The following is a 20,671-nucleotide window of genomic DNA, read 5'->3' on the forward strand; positions in this document are numbered from 1 at the left end:
TTAATAACTGTTCTTGTTATTTGTGAAATTTGTCACTTAATTAGTGAAATCATGATTTAATTTCAAGTTCAAGTTTAATTATGATTCAATCATAGATGAATACCCATGAACACAGCCAACGAAACATTGTTCCTCCAGAGCCAAGGTACAAAACACAGTACCAACAGTCATACACAGTATAAAGCACATATAGTACTTATAAGATAGAAGTAAACATATAGTCACACAAAAACAAATATAGCCCAAGTCCCTGAGTGACATGCCCTGTAAATTGATGGTGCGTGGGTGTTGCCGGAAAGAATAAGCAGTTCTCAGCAATCCACAGGCACGCATGCATGCAATCCAGTTTGTGAACACTGGAGGACAGCACTAATATGAAGGGCTTGCCCCCAGTCCACCGTAGATGCTGCATCACACCACCTCTGGCATCTCCCCTCCTGGGCTGCTGTAACAGGCAAGCCCGTGGCATGAGGCCAAGTCCTTGGTACATCCGAGGCCACTCTACTCCCCCACCATTGGTCTCACTAATAAATCAATGAACTGGACTTGCAGTATTTTACATTACCAATGTCAAACAGGGTCTTGTGATGGCAACAGAAATGTCCAAGACAATCACTTGCTGTTAAACTGCAGACTGCCTTCACACACTGACTCTGGAGCAAGCAGCAACATGGCCTGCACCAAGACCAGCTCCTCCAGCTCTTCCGCCAACAAGCAACAAGGGTAGGTCTGCAATATTTGAACTACTTAATGTCCAGCCTTGTTTTGTGATTGTAAAAAAGATATTTAAGAAAGACAAAAACACCTTTGGTCAGCTCTAGAGAAGATGCTGCATCTGAATGTGCCACACCTTACCATGAAACAAAGTAGTTTTTTTACAGCACATCTGTCAAATCTTACAGTAGCACCTAGCCATCGAGATGTTAACAATCGTGCAATTTTTTAAGTAACCGTAGCAACTTTTACAAGCAAGTGTGAAAATATGATTTGCAGATGATCTTTTCAAGAAGATTCGTTTACCTTTTGCTATTTTTTGTTCTTTCCATAGATCCAAGTCAAAAGCAATGCAAAAGGAAAAGATCAATTATGAACTGGGCTTTCAAGCGTGGTTCTGGCATTCATTTAGAAAACATGCCTACATCCCATACTTCCATAACACCAAGAGGACTATTTGGCCTTCCTCTGTCAACCATTTGTGAGAATGACAATTTCCCAAAGCCTATAATGGTAAGTGACAAATGTTATATAATGGGGAGGAAAGACAATTTATCATCACTCTGTTTTACAATGTGTCACTGTGCCGGGTTACAACGTAGAAGGAAGGTAATTTTTGAGAGAATTTTTTTGGCCATTAAAGAGATGAACTTGTGAAAGATTAATAATACAGGAACAATATCATTATGGCATTTGAATAATGTGCAAATTGGGTGTTACTTGCTTTATTTGTATCGAATGAAAAGAAATTCCATCATGTGTTTCGTTGATAGCATGCATTCTTTATCATGTAATTTCCTCATAATAGTTCTGTCATGAGTCAGGGAGGAACTAATGGAAATGGAACTTGAACTTCCATTGTTGTTTCCCTGGATGTGAATCCAACATCTTGTGTGGAACTATTTCCTTGGAACCCGAGAAGAAGGAAGTAGTAGTTGTCAATGTGCATGGAAACTCTGAAAGGCAGGAATTAGATATTGACTGGTAACCATTTTAATTTGTTGTTCAGGAGATAACTATTTCTGGAATACAAGAAAGGCTCCAAATACAGATCCATCTGTGTTGAGTTAACTGCTTCCAATACTGATTAGTAGTACATTATAGTTAAAGACAAGATTAAATGATCGGCATTATTTACTTACTGAGATACAGTGAGGAATAGGCCCTTCCAGCCCTTCGAGCAGTGCTGCCTAGCAACCCTCAATTTAACCCTAACCTCACAGGACAATTTACAATGACCAATTAACCTACAAACCAGTACATCTTAGACTGTGGGAGGAAACCGGAGCACCCGGAGGAAACCCACATAAACGTCATGTAAAGTAAATAGTGACTATCAAAGGCTCCTGTATTTAGAATTGTGAATATTATTGTTATAATTGCAAAGGGTAATATTATTGAATCCTGAATGATTCATTTTGATTGAATAAAAAATGCAAGTACACAATAATTAAAGAGAAACTTTATTCATTGACCTTTCACTAATTTCTAAACACTAATCTGTTGTATAATTCAATGATTATGTATATAAATTGAATATAATTGACTTTTCAAGGTGAATAAGGCTTTTGGTGGCATAAGAGTAGAGAACAGCATAATTAAAAATGTGGAAATGATCTTTATAATGATTAAATTCAGTTCTGGTCAAACAAGATAACCTAAGCAATCTTATTCACAGTGAGAAAACATTTAAGATTGAAATGAAGCCAATGGGCTTGGTTTTCCAGTCTGTAGTCACATAATCTATCATTCAACCTAACCTAGGTAATGGACGACACATTAGCTGAGAGAATGAAACTGATGTTATTAGACTTGGTTGTTATTATGAAATCCAAATGTCAGCCATCGGATGTCTCTCTGTGTAAAATTAAATGTCTGTACGTTATCAATGCCTGATATAGGTATTGGTTGCATTGAATTAGTGGGTTAAAGGGATATTCAGATACCCCTCGTGATTCTTTTACTTTCTTCTTGACATTTCAGGATATGCTCTTCTTTTTATTTCATGAAGGACCATACACCAGGGGCATTTTCAGACGCTCAGCAAATGCTAAATCCTGCAAAGAATTGAAGGAGAAGCTGAATGCTGGAGCTGCAGTGCACTTGGCCGGTGAATCTGTGTTTGTGACTGCTGCAGTGTTCAAAGTATGTGTGCGCACAAAATCCAAGTTACCTTTTATTTCCATTTTTAGAGCGAAGGTGAATTTTGATGATAAATCGGGATTGAGTAGCTTGAGGTAAAGTGGGTTTGAACAACAGTGATCGGTAAAAACATGGGCTCTGCACTAATCATTTTGAATACTAACCTCCCAATTACAAAAGAGTAAGAACCAACAAGGTAAGGCAAAGCCAGTCGATTCTCTGTTGGAAGGAAAATTCCCCATCAGGGAACAAATACTTGATGTCAGTTAGGAACACACGAACATAAAAAACAGCAGAATCCGTCCCCATAGTCATTTGAGCTGGTTTCCATAAAATCATGGTTCATCCTCCAACCCTTCTGCTTTCTCCCCTGGTTCCTGTATTCTTTGATTCCCTTAGATATAGAAGCAATGATGTTTGAGCTGGAAGATCAATATGACCTTTTAGAATGGCAAAGCAGAATTAAGGGGTGAAGTAGCCTATTCATCTTTCTTTTCCTTTTGATATTCGCACCCAAAGTTTTATCAATTTCGGCCTTGAATATACTGGGGAACTGAACCATAATAACCAACATTACAGAATCTTGAATAATCACAAGCTCTCAGTCAAGAAATTTCTCCTCAGTTCAGTCCTAGATTAACCTTCTATCATTGGTTTATGTTCCCTATTCTACACTTCACAAGAGGGACAAACATTCTACAGCATAGTCAATATTAAAAACGTTCTGACTTATTCACCACTATGCAAATAAGTCCTTAAAAATGACTTCTGTGGGCTCACTTATTTAAACTAGTGCAGAAGTGTCCACAAGGAGCCTTTTATGCAGATGTAGTTGATGTGTTTTGATTACTTTCTACTTCTTTTACTACTGTTACGTACCCCGTAACTGGGTTGCCAAACCAGCAGAAATGGATCACTCAGTTGGAGTCTGGATTACTGGAACTAAGAGAGTTTTATTAAAGAAACAAGCAGCACAGTACTGTAATCAAAAGGATAATAAATGCAACAGTTCAGCAATGATAAACACACATGTACACAGAATTAGGATAACAGGATCAATCAAGCTCTATCATCGTCTAGGGGTAAATGACCAGTTTCAAAGTGACGCAAAGTTCAGTTCAGTTCACAGTAATCACTGCTGTGAGAGATGGACAGTGGGGGGAAGGAGAGAGAGAGCAAAAACGAATGAATATTCAAACGGCTTCCACACAGACCTTCGATATTCTTCGCAGTCAGCTTTCGGGCGAGCCCTTTGTGATGTCTTCTGAGGTCACTGACCGTGACTCCTTCGTTTCCAGATATGATCGTTTCTCTGCGGTGAACCTGGCGCCCAGGCAAGGGCGGACACACACTAGGTTCCCGCCGATTGTACCTTTCCACCCTGTGCGTCTATGGCTTGGTCCCGTGAACAGCCCTCCAAAACTCCCACCGACTTGTGGGAGGCGCACCGCTTCCAGGGTCTTGTTACCTCGTGGTGTCGTGTGTGTCTTGCCTTAGCGAACCTGTCCCTTTTTATCCCCCTGCTGGGGTATCGCCTGTCCATCACTTCAAACAGTTCAGGGTTCAAAGGGGAGCCGATCTTGACAGCTCTCCTTCCGTCCCTTCATTAACATCTCCAAATGCTGCTCCATTGTTTTCCTTATCTCTCTTTTTCCTGAAGACAGGTGGCAGACCAACTGCTGACCCCACTGGTGCCAGCACAGGACAGTTAACATCTTAATCTATGTGTACTCTCGTCACACTACATCTCTTTGGAAATGTTGAATTAAAGTGGTGCAGTGAAAATTTCCTGCTGCAAGTGAACAGCTTTCATCATCACGGAATAGAAAGTGTGAGGTGACGTGTCCATTAAGGAGATTCACATCCATTTCTGATTCAATGACACAAACCTGGGCAAGTTGGCACTCCAGATATTAAGCCATAATTCCCTTCATTTTGTAATCAGAAGTCTGATTTTTTTTTAAAGGTCGATTGGACAACTTGACTGATGTGGATGAGTTTATGACTTCATAACTGGTCAAGACTTATTTTTGTATGAGGGTTGTAAGCAGCATCAGGGTATTCACCCTCCTTATTATGTTCTATAGGACAGAGGAGCAGAATTAAGTCCCATCGAGTCTCTTCTGCCGTCCCATCATGGCTAATTTATAATCCCTCTCATTCCCATTCTCCTGCCTTCTCCCCGTAACTTTTGATGCCCTGACTAATCAAGGACCTGTCAACCTCCACTTTAAATATACCCTATTATTTGGGCTCGATTGCTACCTGTGGCAGTGAATTCCAAAAATTCACTACCTTCTGGCTAAAGCAATTCCTCCTCATCTCTGTTCTAAAGTTGACAGCGGGTAGATTTTAGAATAGTTTCACAATGTCATAATTAATTTCCCATTAGTAGTGGACACACAGGTTGAGGCTAAACTGGCAAGACAGCTACCTGAAATATTTATAATAACCTGACTAGTCCAATGTTACCTCATCCTAACCCTAGACACCCCAGAACTAGGTGTTGCAGTCCTTCAAAAAATCAGCATTTCACCTTCTGCTGCATGAGGTCTGGACTGAATGGTGTGCCTAATCTGCAATGACAGATTGATATTTTATCAGTGAGTAGAGGGTGACTCCCATTGCTTATCTCACCATTTGAACATATACTTACTAAATCATCTTGTATGAAAAGCCCCGATTAATCAATTTCATTAGGATTCCTCCATTCTCCTCCACTGCCTTGAAGAAGAAGGTGACTAGGTCACAGGGAAAGGAAAGCAAATGTGGAAAGCTACAATATGATAAAATATTATAGGAATGAATCACTTTTAGATTTTCCATTTTATCAGCTATATAAAGAACACTTATCAGTCTGTTCAAATAATTCTGACAAAGCAGAATAAATCTCTGATTGATGTTAAGCAGTTAAATGGAATCAATATTAAAAAGATAATTCAATTTGGGAAGGGCAAGACTGTTCATTGTATCTTGTTCACATTTCTTGGCACAAGTCCATTATAAACACTTCCCTACTGCTTGTGAAGATATGCCTGTAAAAAATGAATCCCAGCATGCTTCATTACATGGAAACGAAGTTGCTTAAAATAAATCAACAAATAAAATAAAGCAAATATCATTGATAATTTTTTTCTGATTACTGGACTTCATGAAAGTTTTAATAAATCAATAGTTGTAAGAATTTCAATTGACTTGAAAAATTGGGGCAAATTTAATTTGATCAGAACAAGTGGTTCAGACAGAAAATGCTTCCTGAGTAATCTGGGAAAATATCAATGTGAGTGTGATGTGGGGAACCAATATCTAACTTTGCCCATCCTCCAGGACAGAGCAGGCTGTGTCAGATCGCAGTTGTGAATATGGTCAGTTCTAAGTGTCAGCGGCAGTACAAGAGTAAGTGAGGGTGGCAGTGTATATGTAATCCTCTGGCTAGGCACTGAAATGCAGCACAGTCCACAGAAATCACTCCTTCAATGATTGTTTAGTACTTTGAACAGCTCCAAAATAAAAACAAGTGCTTCAATCACAAACTTTTGAATAGTTGTTCTGGAATATATTTTTTTCTCCATTATAAACTCAGGACTTCCTTCGAAATATTCCTGGTAGCATATTTTCCTCAGACTTGTATGACGAGTGGATGGCAGCAATGGAAAGGAACAGCCATGAAGAAAAGATAAAGGAAATTCAGAGGTTAGTAAAGCACTTAAAGGGTGGGGGGGGGAAGGAAGGGAGGTTGGTGAAATGCAGCATCTATGGCAGGGAATAAACAGACTGCAACCCGGGTTGAGATGCAGGGTGGATTAGCATAAAAATAATCTTTTCTTCTCCCATTGATGCAGAGATTAACAATTAATGCAGAGAAGTGCTCAAGAAATTAACTAATGTTCTAAAGCCACGATAAATTCTTCAATAGGTAAATTTAATGTCAGAGAAATGTAGACAATATGCATCCTGAAATTCTTTTTTCTTTCTTCTTATTTTATTTTAATTATCAAGTTTTAACGTAAATACCTATGCAATCAAAGAGAAATATTAAAAATGATTTATTGGCTATTTTAAAATGAGATCTGTTTTTAGAGAAAACAATGGGTAATTCAGATTAAAGAGAGGGAGAGAGAGCAGAAAGACCACTGTAGTAACTGGGAAAGACTGTGGCTTGGTGTAGGGAGCATCTCTATTCTTTCTGCTGGATCTAACTTCTCCCATCTCCATCCAGCTATGGAGTTCTGGACACAGCACTGTTACATTTAAATCAGGCTCCCAACTGTACATACAAGCTGAGATAGAAACTTATCATTTGGATCCTGGCTTTTCAAGCTGGGGTCAGGCTCTCAAGGGGGTGTAGTGTAGAGTGAATCTGGGATGTGGTAAAGTTAGAATGTACTGTAATTACAAAATTACAGTACCTTGTAAAAGTATTCAGCCCCCAACCCATTGTTCACATAAATAAGTATTACAACCAGGGGTTTTGATCAATTTAACTGAGAATTTCTATTTGCTGATCAGATGCACCTTTTTCACAGTGGACCCCAAAAAACGTGGAAAATTGTAAAGCATGAAAAACTAAAAATTCGAAAACTGAAATGTCAGCAGTTCCAAAATATTCATTGCCTTTGCTCAGTCTTTAGTTGAACCACCTCTCGCAGCTATTATAGCTAGTATTCTTTTTGGCTAAGTCTCTATTAACTTTGCACAACGTGATGGAGCAAGATTTGCCCATTCCTCCTTGTAAAATTGCTCAAGCTGTGCCAAGTTAGTTAAGGAGTGGTGATGGACAGCATCTTGAGGTTTTGCCCGAGGTACTTAATCAGATTAAGATCAGGACTCTGACTGGGCCACTCAAGAACATCAATTTTCTTAATTTGAAGCCACTCAATGGTTGCTCTGGCAGTGTGCTTTGGGTCATTGTCTTACTGAAACACAAACTTCCTCTCCAGTTTAAACTTTCTTGCAGATGCTAGCAGGTTTTTATCCAGGATCTCTCTGAATTTAGCAGCATTCATCTTCCCAACAATCCTGACCAGATTTCTGGTCCCTGCTACTGAAAAGCATCCCCACAGCCTAATGCTGCCTCCATCAAACTTTACAGTAGGGATGGTGTTAACTGGCTGACACACAGTATTTGATTTACACCACATGTACCAGTTAGCGTTGATACCAAAAAGTCCCATTTTAGTCTCATCGGACCACAAGACCTTCTTCCACCTCCTTACAGTATCTTCTAAGTGACACTGACACTTTGCAAAGTCTTACACGCAAGGATATGCTTTTTTTTAGCCAGGGCTTCTTCCTTACCACTCTTCCATACCACTCTTCCATAAATACTCTTTTTGTGCAAGGCCTTAGAGATTGTGGAGCCCTGAACTTCATCTCCAGTTACAGCCACTGACTTCTGCAGCTCATTCAGAGTGACTGTTGGCATCAGGGTAGCCTTTCTTACGAGTGCCATTCTTCTCTGGTGACTAAGTTTAGAGGGCGGCCTGACCTAGGCAGGGTGGCTACAATTGCATATTTTTTCCACTTTCCACAATGGGCTGCACTGAGCTTCGAGGTGTGTTCAATGCCTTTGAGATGGTCTTGTACCCTTCCCTAGATTTGTGCTTCTTTATTATTATTTCCCTGACTTACCTTGACGTTGCCTGGCCTGCTGTGTTCCTCCAGCATTTTATATGTATTACTTTTGTGTTTTTTTTAAATTTTGGTTTGGTCTGTTGAAAATCTACCATACTGTTGGACCTTACGGAGAGAGGGGGTATTTATTCAGGTGATCCTCCAATTTTCTACATCAACAAATTGGGTGAGTAGGTTAGGTGGTGTACAGCATATCGCACCTGAGGAAAGTTAGTGTAGTAATTACAAAGGGGATGAATACTGTTTGAGCCTCACAATTTTTTTTTATTTGTTAGCGAATTGTTGACAAGTTTTAGAATTTTTCCTTTGATTTGACATGATGCACAATGTTTTGTAGACTAGCTCAAAATCCTACTTCAATATATTTAAATTTGAAAATGAGACAATAAGATTTGAAAACAATTGTGGGGGCTGAATACTTTTCCAAGGCACTGTTATAATTTAATATAGAGGACAGACAGGAATAAATCTTTCTGTATTGGGTAGTGCCAAAAAGGTTTTAGAGCATCTGGTTTAGACAGATGGTTAAGGGTGGAAGCCTAGAGCTGAGTAGCATTTGGAGAAATGATTATACAATGTTGAAACCAATGCCTCAGTAAGAGAATAATTGGTAATGGGAAAGCATTAAGGAAGTGGACAGCAGGGCGTGATGGGAGAAAGTCAGGATGGCTGAAATCTGTGAACTATTTGTCAAAAGTTTATCATTCGATAACAAACTTTTAAAATAATATCAACTTTACCCTAACGTAGTAAACACCCAAAGGTGCTTTAAAGAAACATTAAACAACATTTGACATTTAGTCATATGGAAAGAGTTAAGAGTGTCCTACAGGATTCTCTCCAAAAAGGGAGAGTTTGAGGGAAGGAAAAGTTTCGGAAAGTGTTCCAGAACTTGCAACTGTGCAGCAGAAGGTCCAGATGACAGTGGCAAAGAAGTGATGTGTAGGGATGCACGAGGGCCCAAACTAGAGATGGCCAGTGATCTCAGTTACAGTTAGTTTTTTTTTGTGATAGTCCTTTGGATTCGAAGAAGACACATTGTTGTGCAGTTCATCTGTGGACACGGAGGTGACTCTGCAATCCCAGTCTGGAAGCGCAAAAGTTAGTCACAGTGCCAATGTATCAGTGGGAAATTGTAACATAGGGGTTAAACTTTGTCTGCTCCATGTGACCTTTGGTTTGAATCCAAAGGAGATTCCACTAACTTTCTTTCAAAGATCAAATTTATTATCAAAGTAGGTATATACCATATATAATCCTGAGTTTCATTTTCCTGCAGGCACTCATCAAACAAAGAAACACAATAGATTTCACAAAAAAAAAACACACAACAAATACCAGCAGAAATCCAATGTGCAAAAGAGGATAAATCAGGCACATAGTAAAGAAAAGTAAACAAGTAACACATGGAGCATGAACTGCAGTCTCCGAAATTGAATAAATTGTCATTTATTTTGTTGCAGCTGTTTTAAAGTTAAGAATTAGATAACATTTATATAACCATATAACCATATAACAACTACAGCATGGAAACAAGCCATCTCGGCCCTTCTATTCCGTGCCGAATGCTTACTCTCACCTAGTCCCACCAATCTGCACTCAGCCCATAACCCTCCATTCCTTTCCTGTCCATATATCTATCCAATTTAACTTTAAATGACAATATCGAACCTGCATCAACTACTTCTGCTGGAAGCTTGTTCCACACAGCTACCACTCTGAGTTCCCCCTCATGTTACCCCTAAACTTTTGCCCTTTAACTCTCAACTCCTGTCCTCTTGTTTGAATCTCCCCTACTCGCAATGGAAAAAGCCTATCCATGTCAACTCTATTTATCCCCCTCATAATTTTAAATACCTCTATCAAGTCCCCCCTCAACCTTTTACGCTCCAATGAATAAAGACCCAACTTTCATTTTTTTTAGATTATGAGAACACTCAGTCCTCTTTTTATTGTCATTTAGAAATGCATACATGCATTAAGAAATGATACAGTGTTTCTCCGGAGTGATATCACAGAAAACAGGACAAACCAAAGACTAACACTGACAGAACCACATAATTATAAAATATAGTTACAGCAGTGCAAAGCAATACCATCATTTGATGAAGAACAAGCCATGGGCACGGTAAATAAAGTCTCAAAAGTCCCTGAGTCGATCGACTCCCGAGTCCCCGATAGCAGGCGGCAAAAGGGAGAAACTCCCTGCCATAAACTTCCAAGCACCGTCAACTTGCTGATGCCTTGGAAGCAGCCAACCGCAGCCGACACTGAGTCCATCCATCCGAAAACCTTGAGCTTCCGACCAGCCTCTCTGATACAGCCTCCCGAGCGCCATCCTCTGCCGAGCGCCCTTGACCTCGCCCCAGCCGCTGAATCAAGCAAAGCCGAGGATTTCGGGGCCTTCAGCTCCGGAGATTCTGGTTACCACACAGTAGCGGCGGCAGCGAAGCGGGCATTTCAAAAGTTTTCCAGATGTTCCTCCGTACTCTCACGTCTGTCTCCATCAAATCAGAATTTTGCACAGTCCCCTACTTGACAGATAACAGACATCACCACTGAAGTGGCCGCATGCGCTGCCATCACGCCGCCATCTTCTCCTCCCTCAACTTGTTCAACCTTTCTCTGTAACGTAGGAGATGAAACCCAGGTAACATTCTAGTAAATCTTCTCTGTACTCTCTCTATTTTGTTGACATCTTTCCTATAATTCGGTGACCAGAACTGTACACAATACTCCAAATTTGGCCTTACCAATGCCTTGTACAATTTCAACATTACATCCCAACTCCTATACTCAATGCTCTGATTTATAAAGGCCAGCATACCAAAAGCTTTCTTCACCACTCTATCAGGGAACTATGCACCATTATTCCTAGATCCCTCTGTTCTACTGCATTCTTCAATGCCCTACCATTTACCATGTATGTCCTATTTTGATTAGTCCTACCAAGATGTAGCACCTCACATTTATCAGCATTAAACTCTATCTGCCATCTTTCAGCCCACTCTTCTAACTGGCCTAAATCTCTCTGCAAGCTTTGAAAACCTACTTCATTATCCACAACTCCACCTATCTTAGTATCATCTGCATACTTACTAATCCAATTTACCACCCCATCATCTAGATCATTAATGTATATGACAAATAACATTGGACCCAGTACAGATCCCTGAGGCACACCACTAGTCACTGGCCTCCAATCTGACAAACAGTTATCCACCACTACTCTCTGACATCTCCCATCCAGCCACTGCTGAATCTATTTTACTACTTCAATATTAATACCTAACGATTGAACCTTCCTAACTAACCTTCTGTGTGGAACCTTGTCAAAGGCCTTACTGAAGTCCATGTCGGCAACATCCACTGCTTTACCTTCGTCAACTTTCCTAGTGACCTCATCAAAAAATTCAATAAGATTTGTCAAACACGACCTTCCACGCACAAATCCATGTTGACTGTTCCTAATCAGACCCTGTCTATCCAGATAATTATATATACCATCTCTGAGAATACTTTCCATTAATTTACCCACCACTGATGTCAAACTCACAGGCCGATAATTCCTAGGTTTACTCTTAGAACCCTTTATAACAATGGAACAACATGAGCAATACGCCAATCCTCCGGCACCATCCCCATTTCTAATGACATTTGAAATATTTCTGTCAGAGCCCCTGCTATTTCCATACTAACCTCCCTCAAGGTCCTAGGGAATATCTTGTTAGGACCCGCAGACTTATCCACTTTTATATTCCTTAAAAGTGCCAGTACTTCCTCTTTTTTAATCATCATAGTTTCCATAACTTCCCTACCTGTTTCCCTTACCTTACACAATTCGATATCCTTCTCCTTAGGGAATACCAAAGAAAAGAAACTGTTCAAAATCTCCCCCCATCTCTTTTGGCTCCACACATAGCTGTCCACTCTGATCCTCTAAGGGACCAATTTCATCCCTCACTATTAATATAACTGTAGAAACCCTTTGGATTTATTTTTACCTTACTTGCCAAAGCAACCTCGTACCTTCTTTTAGCTTTTCTAATTTCTTTCTCAAGATTCTTTTTACATTCTTTATATTCCTCGAGCACCTCATTTACTCCATACTGCCTATATTTATTGTAGATATCTCTCTTTTTCCAAACCAAGTTTCCAATATCCCTTGAAAACCATGGCTCTCTCAAACTCTTAACCTTTCCTTTCAACCTAACAGGAACATAAAGATTCTGTACCCTCAAATTTTCACCTTTAAATGACCTCCATTTCTCTGTTACATTCTTCCCATAAAACAAATTGTCCCAATCCACTCCTTCTAAATCCTTTCGCATCTCCTTAAAGTTAGCCTTTCTCCAATCAAAAATCTCAACCCTGGGTCCAGACCTATCCTTCTCCATAACTATATTGGAACTAATGGCATTGTGATCACTGGACCCGAAGTGCTCCCCAACACAAACCTCCGTCACCTGACCTATCTCATTCCCTAACAGGAGATCCAACACTGCCCCTTCTCTAGTTAGCACCTCTATGTATTGCTGCAAAAAACTATCCTGCACACATTTTACAAACTCCAAACCATCCAGTCCTTTTACAGTATGGGTTTCCCAGTCTATGTATGGAAAATTAAAATCTCCCAAAATCACAACCTTGTGCTTACTACAAATATCTGCTATCTCCTTACAAAATTGTTCCTCCAATTCTCGCTTCCCATTTGGTGGACTATAATATATCCCTATAAGTATTACTACATCTTTCCCATTCCTCAATTCCACCCAAATAGCCTCCCTAGATGAGCCCTCCAATCTATCCTGCCAAAGCACCACTGCAAAATTTTCTCTGACAAGCAATCCAACACCTCCCTCTCTTGTTCCTCCAATTCTATCACACCTGAAGCAATGAAATCCAGGAATATTTAGTTGCCAATCACACCCCTCCTGTAACCATGTTTCACTAATAGCTACCACATCATACTTCCAGGTATCAATCCATGCTTTAAGCTCATCCACCTTTCTTATAATGCTCCTAGCATTAAAATAAATGCACTTAAGAAATTTTCCACCTCTTACTCTCTGTTTATCACTAACGGTGCAAACAACTTTACTATTTTCTTTTTCTTCCTTCTCCCCTACATCTGTTCCTACACTCTGGTTCCCCTCCCCCCTTGTATTTAGTTTAGATCCACTGGAGCCTCCCTAGCAAACCTACCTGCAAGAATATTTGTCCCCCTCCAGTTCAGATGTAAACCGTCCCGCCGGAACAGGTCCCACCTTCCCTGGAAAACTGCCCAATTATCTATAAATCTGAAGCCCTCCCTCCTGCACCATGTCTTCAGCCACGTGTTGATCTGCACTTTCTTACTATTTCTAAACCTGCCTGCATGTGGCAGTTGAACGGGTTTATACATAAAGGAACTTTACAACAGTGAAACTGACACTTCAACTGCGTAGTTTGGTTTTTACATTAGAATTTTCTATAAAATTGGAGGCTATACGTCAGCTCCAGCAGTGGCAGAACCACATTTAACCTTGACAAAAGCTGGTGAGAGTGATCTTTCTTTCTCTGCGGTGAGGATTTCCCTATGTGCAGCATTTCATGCCTTCTGTCAGACTCTTGTTACTGAGCAGCTGCAGAGTTCCTCAATAGTGGCATTTTCGAACAGACTGAGTTGTAGTTGGAGAGTTGGATTGTGGCCCGATCAATTGTTCTTACTACTTGCATCTGTAATGTCTTCTGTCTCCAAACACACCATCGAAGCTGACAGCTCCTGATGTGACTGTGATTCAGCCGCTGGAGAACTGAAGCTGGTAGATGCAAAAGGTCTTTATTGAATACAAGCATATCTTCTGGAGAATCTATTTCTCCTTTCCTGACACTTCATTCTGAGTACAAAACACCAGACATCCAACATGAACTACTTTTATTACATTGCTGAAGGATGGCTCCTTGGATATACAGACAGAATATTAAAGAACAGAAACTCATGTGCTGAATTGTGTATTACTGTCAGCGATATATCTTTAACAATGCATTCCCTGATCTCTTTGTGGGGGTTGCAATGAGGGCAAATTAACTGGAATCTTTATTTATTGTCTTCCCCTACATTGTTACAATGGTACACAATCGCATGTCCCACACCCAATGACTAGATTGATGCTCTTAAGATATCAGTGGACATTATGCAGTTTTCTTGTTTGAAATAACTTGCTGCTTCCCTATTCCAAACTCCTGAGAGATGTCCCACCCCGAATAACCTCTAATACTCCATCATGCAACAATACCAACCAACGTGTGTTTCAGTTTTCTGTTTTTGTTCCTTATTTTTCTCAGATTGCTAGACCAGCTTCCAAGACTGAATACTCTCCTTCTGCATTATCTGTTTGGAGTGCTTCACAAAATTGAGCAGCAGGCTGAGGAAAACCAAATGAATGCCTTCAACTTGGCGGTCTGCATAGCGCCCAGCACCCTGTGGCCTTCCACCCTCTGCAGCCCTGAGACCGAGTGCAAGTCCACAAAAAAAGTAAGAGGCTGTTACTGACCACAGTAAGATAATCATGACGTGGGGTGCAAGGTGTTTCAACTAACACTGCTTTCAATGTGCAAACCTCCACATTAATTTGTTATTTGCTGTCACAATCATAATGAAACCCAGCTTAAGTGGATGACACCTTCCTTGTTTGTAGCACGAGTCACGTAGAGTGGAAAGAACTGCTTCTCTGTTAGTGTTGAACCTAGGAGAACAGGGAAAAAGAAATCTGATTTCAGCAGGTCAAACTACAATCCAAATATTAAAGAAATGGTCAATGTGTTGATTGTAGATCTGACTTGGTTCCTTAGTTGAAAAACACACAAGAGTGGGACCACTCCAAGCACCAAGTATGCTGTTATCTGCCTTGAAATGACTACTGCAGATTTCCTTGATGGTACCTCAGCCCAGCGGCTGGGTATTAGACAATAGTTTGAGATTCCCAATCCTCTCTGATAGCTATGCAGTATTCCTTTGTGGAATGGTGTAGGAACAAAAGTAATAAAGTGGTTGTGGGTGTGCATGAATACTGACGTATCTGTGGGTAAGAATGTCCTTGCTTTATTTAAGGATTTCTCTTGCTCTCCTTCAGCTGCTTGATAGGGTCATTACTAAATCATGAGGATGTCAGGCCCTTGCAACAACTTACTGCTGTACCCAGGCTCTGGGTGGGGAGGGATGGTGAGAGGAGGGGCTTTTTTTTGTGTTATACATGTGGATCATTGCCAGGGTGGGGAGAGATGGTGAGAGGGAGGGGTTTTTTCCTGTGTTATACACGTGGATCATTGCTGGGGTGGGGAGAGATAGTGAGGCGAGGGGCTTTTTCTTGTGTTATACACGTGGATCATTGCTGGTGTGGGGAGGAATGGTGAGAGGGAGGGGCTTTTTCCTGTGTTATACACATGGATCATTGTTGGGGTGGGGAGAGATGGTGAGGCGAGGGGCTTGTTCCTGTGTTATAGAAACACAGAAACATAGAAAATAGGTGCAGGAGTAGGCCTTTCGGCCCTTCCAGCCTGTACCGCCATTTATTACGATTATGGCTGATCATCCAACTCAGAAACCCATCCCCGCCTTCTCTCCATACCCCCTGATCCCTTCAGCCACAAGGGCCTTATCTAACTCCCTCTTAAATATAGCCAATGAACTGGCCTCAACTGTTTCCTGTGGCAGAGAATTCCACAGATTCACCACTCTCTGTGTGAAGAAGCTTTTCCTCATCTCGGTCCTAAAAGGCTTCCCCTTTATCCTCAAACTGTGACCCCTTGTTCTGGACTTCTCCAACATCGGGAACAATCTTCCTGCATCTAGCCTGTCCAATCCCTTTAGAATTTTATACGTTTCAATCAGATCCCCCCTCGATCTTCTAAGTTCCATAGAGTATAAGCCTAGTCGATCCAGTCTTTCATCATATGAAAGTCCTGCCATCCCAGGAATCAATCTGGTGAACCTTCTTTGTACCCCCTCTATGGCAAGAATGTCTTTCCTTAGATTAGGGGACCAAAACTGCATACAATACTCCAGGTGTGATCTCATCAAGGCCTTGTACAACTGCAGTAGAACCTCCCTGCTCCTGTACTCGAATCCTCTTGCTATGAATGCTAGCATACCATTCGCCTTTTTCACCGCCTGCTGTACCTGCATGCCAACTTTCAATGACTGGTGTACAATGACACCCAGGTCTCGTTGCACCTCCCCTTTTCCTAATTGGCTACCATTCAGATAATAATCTGTTTTCCTGTTCTTGCCACCAAGGTGGATAACCTCACATTTATGCACATTAAGTTGCATCTGCCATGAATTTGCCTGCTCACCTAACCTATCCAAGTCACCCTGCATCCTCTTAGCATCCTCCTCACAGCTAACACTGCCGCCCAGCTTCGTGTCATCCACAAACTTGGAGATGCTGCATTTAATTCCCTCGTCTAAGTCATTAATATATATTGTAAACAACTGGGGTCCCAGCACTGAGCCTTGCGGTACCCCACTAGTCACTGCCTGCCATTCTGAAAAGGTCCCGTTTATTCCCACTCTTTGCTTCCTATCCACCAACCAATTCTCTATCCACATCAATACCATACCCCCAATACCGTATGCTTTAAGTTTGCACACTAATCTCCTGTGTGGGACCTTGTCAAAAGTCTTTTGAAAATCCAAATATACCACATCCACTGGTTCTCCCCTATCCACTCTACTAGTTACATCCTCAAAAAATTCTATGAGATTCGTCAGACATGATTTTCCTTTCACAAGTCCATGCTGACTTTGTCCGATGATTTCACCGCTTTCCAAATGTGCTGTTATTACATCTTTGATAACTGACTCTAGCATTTTCCCCACCACCGATGTCCGGCTCACCAGTCTATAATTCCCCAGTTTCTCTCTCCCTCCTGTTTTAAAAAGCGGGGTTACATTAGCCACCCTCCAATCCTCAGGAACTAATCCAGAATCTAAAGAGTTTTGAAAAATTATCACCAATGCATCCACTATTTCTTGGGCTACTTCCTTAAGCACTCTGGGATGCAGAATATCTGGCCCTGGGGATTTATCTGCCCTCAATCCCTTCAATTTACCTAACACCACTTCCCTGCTAACATGTATTTCCCTCAGTTCCTCCATCTCACTAGACTCCCGGTCCCCTACTATTTCCAGAAGATTATTTATGTCCTCCTTAGTGAAGACGGAACCAAAGTAGTTATTCAATTGGTTTGCCATGTCCTTGTTCCCCATGATCAATTCACCTGTTTCTGACTGTAAGGGACCTACATTTGTCTTAACCAATCTTTTTCTTCTCACATATATGTAAAAGCTTTTACAGTGAGTTTTTATGTTCCCTGCCAGCTTTCTCTCATAATCTTTTTTCCCTTTCCTAATTAAGCCCTTTGTCCTCCTCTGCTGGACACTGAATTTCTCCCAGTCCTTAGGTGAGCCGCTTTTTCTGGCTCATTTGTATGTTTCTTCTTTGGAATTGATACTATCCCGAATTTCCCTTGTCAGCCACGGGTGCACTACCTTCCCTGGTTTATTCTTTTGCCAAACTGGGATGAACAATTGTTGTAGTTCATCCATGCGATCTTTAAATACTTGCCATTGCATATCCACCGTCAACCCTTTAAGTATCATTTGCCAGTCTATCTTAGCTAAATCACGTCTCATACCTTCAAAGTTACCCTTCTTTAATTTCAGAACCTTTGTTTCTGAATTAACTATATCACTCTCCATCTTAATGAAGAATTCCACCATACCCAAGGGGCCTAGCATGACAAGATTGCTAACTAACCCTTCCTCATTGCTCAATACCCGGTCCAGAATGGCCTGCTCTCTAGTTGGTTCCTCGACATGTTGGTTCAGAAAACTATCCCGCATACATTCCAAGAAATCCTCTTCCTCAGCACCCTTACCAATTTGGTTCACCCAATCTATATGTAGATTGAAATCACCCATTATAACTGCTGTTCCTTTATTGCACGCATTTCTAATTTCCTGTTTAATGCCATCCCCAACCTCACTACTATTGTTAGGTGGCCTGTACACAACTCCCACCAGAGTTTTCTGCCCTTTAGTGTTATGCAGCTCTACCCTTATTGATTCCACATCCTCCCGGCTAATGTCCTTCCTTTCTATTGCATTAATCTCCTCTCTAACCAGCAATGCCACCCCACCTCCGTTCATGTCTATCTCTCCTGAATATTGAATATCCCTGAATGTTGAGCTCCCATCCTTGGTCACCCTGGAGCCTTGTCTCTGTGATCCCAACTATATCATATTCATTAATAACTATCTGCACATTCAATTCATCCACCTTGTTACAAACGCTCCTTGCATTGACACCCAAAGCCTTCAGGCTTGCTGTTACAACACTCTTAACCTTTATACAATTATGTTGAAAAGTGGCCCTTTTTGATTTTTGCCCTGGATTTGCCAGCCTGCCACTTTTACTTTTCATCTTACTACTTTTTACATCTACCCTCATTTTACACCCCTCTGTCTCTCTGCACTTGTTCCCAGCCCCCCGCCACATTAGCTTAAATCCTCCTGAACAACAGGAGCAAACGCTCCCCCTAGGACGTTGGTTCCAGTCCAGCCCAGGTGCAGACCGTCCTGTTTATAGACATGGATCATTGCTGGGGTGGGGACGGATGGTGAGACGAGGGGCTTTTTCTTGTGTTATACACGTGGATCATTGCTGGGGTGTGGAGGGATGATGAGAGGGGCTTTTTCCTCTGTTATTCATGTGGATCATTGCTGGGGTGGGGAGGGATGGTGAGAGGGGCTTTTTCCTGTGTTAGTCATGTGGATCATTGCTGGGGTGTGGAGGGATGATGAGAGGGGCTTTTTCCTCTGTTATTCATGTGGATCATTGCTGGGGTGGGGAGGGATGGTGAGAGGGGCTTTTTCCTGTGTTAGTCATGTGGATTATTGCTGGGGTGGGGAGAGATGGTGAGGCGAGGGGCTTTTTCCTGTGTTATACACGTGGATCATTGCTGGGGTGGGGAGAGATGGTGAGAGCAGGGTCAGGTGTGGATGGGGAATATCTGCTGAATAACATCTCTTTCATGTGAGCACAACTCTAGTTCACATTGTCACAGGTTTTGACCATTCAAAATGATGAGAAACACGCCTATTGTTCAAGCAATTAACACTAAATTGCTTTGGGATTTTGAGTCCCTGTCCTTTCAAGCATGTTGCCTGAAGTATTTTTTCCGAGAATTCTCTACCTGTTTTGACAACGTTCTGCTGGTTGGAGAATGTGTGGGTTAACAGTATCTGGAAACTCTCTGCTGGTGAAGAATGTGTGGGTTAACAGTATCTGGATTCTCTCTGCTGATGGAGAATGTGTGGGTTAACAGTATCCGGCATCTCTCTACTGGTGGAGAATGTGTGTGTTAACAGTATCCGGCATCTCTCTGCTGGTTGGAGAATGTGTGGGTTAACAGTATCCGGCATCTCTCTGCTGGTTGGAGAATGTGTGTGTTAACAGTATCCGGCACCTCTCTGCTGATGCAGAATGTGTGGGTTAACAGTATCCGGCATCTCTCTGCTGGTTGGAGAATGTGTGTGTTAACAGTATCCGGCATCTCTATGCTGATGCAGAATGTGTGGGTTAACAGTATCCGGCATCTCTCTGCTGGTGGAGAATGTGTGGGTTAACAGTATCCGGCATCCCTCTGCTGGTTGGAGAATGTGTGGGTTAACAGTATCCGGCATCTCTCTGCTGGTTGGAGAATGTGCGGGTTAACAGTATCCGGCATCTCTCTGCTGCTGGAGAATGTGTGGGTTAACAGTATCCGGCATCTCTCTGCTGGTGGAGAATGTGTGGGTTAACAGTATCTGGCATCTTTCTGCTGGTGGAGAATGTGTGGGTTAACAGTATCCGGCATCTTTCTGCTGGTGGAGAATGTGTGTGTTAACAGTATCTGGAATCCCTCTGCTCATGGAGATTGTGTGGGTTAACAGTATCTGGCATCTTTCTGCTGGTGGAGAATGTGTGTGTTAACAGTATCCGGCATCTCTCTGCTGGTTGGAGAATGTGTGTGTTAACAGTATCCGGCATCTCTCTGCTGGTGGAGAATGTGTGGGTTAACAGTATCCGGCATCTTTCTGCTGGTGGAGAATGTGTGTGTTAACAGTATCTGGAATCCCTCTGCTCATGGAGAA

The 20,671-nt window shown here is 41.6% G+C and overlaps 1 protein-coding gene across 2 annotated transcripts in view; it reads left to right on the top strand.

The window, feature by feature from the left end:
• Positions 1-20,671, top strand: part of LOC140200175 (rho GTPase-activating protein 20-like) — a 409,640-nt gene that overhangs the window by 87,316 nt on the left and 301,653 nt on the right. For both annotated transcript variants that reach the window (XM_072263090.1, XM_072263091.1), the window contains exons 10-13: positions 1,049-1,227; positions 2,698-2,859; positions 6,440-6,549; positions 14,818-15,007. In XM_072263090.1, the coding sequence (XP_072119191.1) occupies positions 1,049-1,227; positions 2,698-2,859; positions 6,440-6,549; positions 14,818-15,007 (641 nt within the window). The remainder of the gene's footprint in view (positions 1-1,048; positions 1,228-2,697; positions 2,860-6,439; positions 6,550-14,817; positions 15,008-20,671) is intronic.

Source organism: Mobula birostris, chromosome 7 (assembly GCF_030028105.1).
Source record: "Mobula birostris isolate sMobBir1 chromosome 7, sMobBir1.hap1, whole genome shotgun sequence".
In the NCBI taxonomy this organism is placed as follows: Eukaryota; Metazoa; Chordata; class Chondrichthyes; order Myliobatiformes; family Myliobatidae; genus Mobula; species Mobula birostris.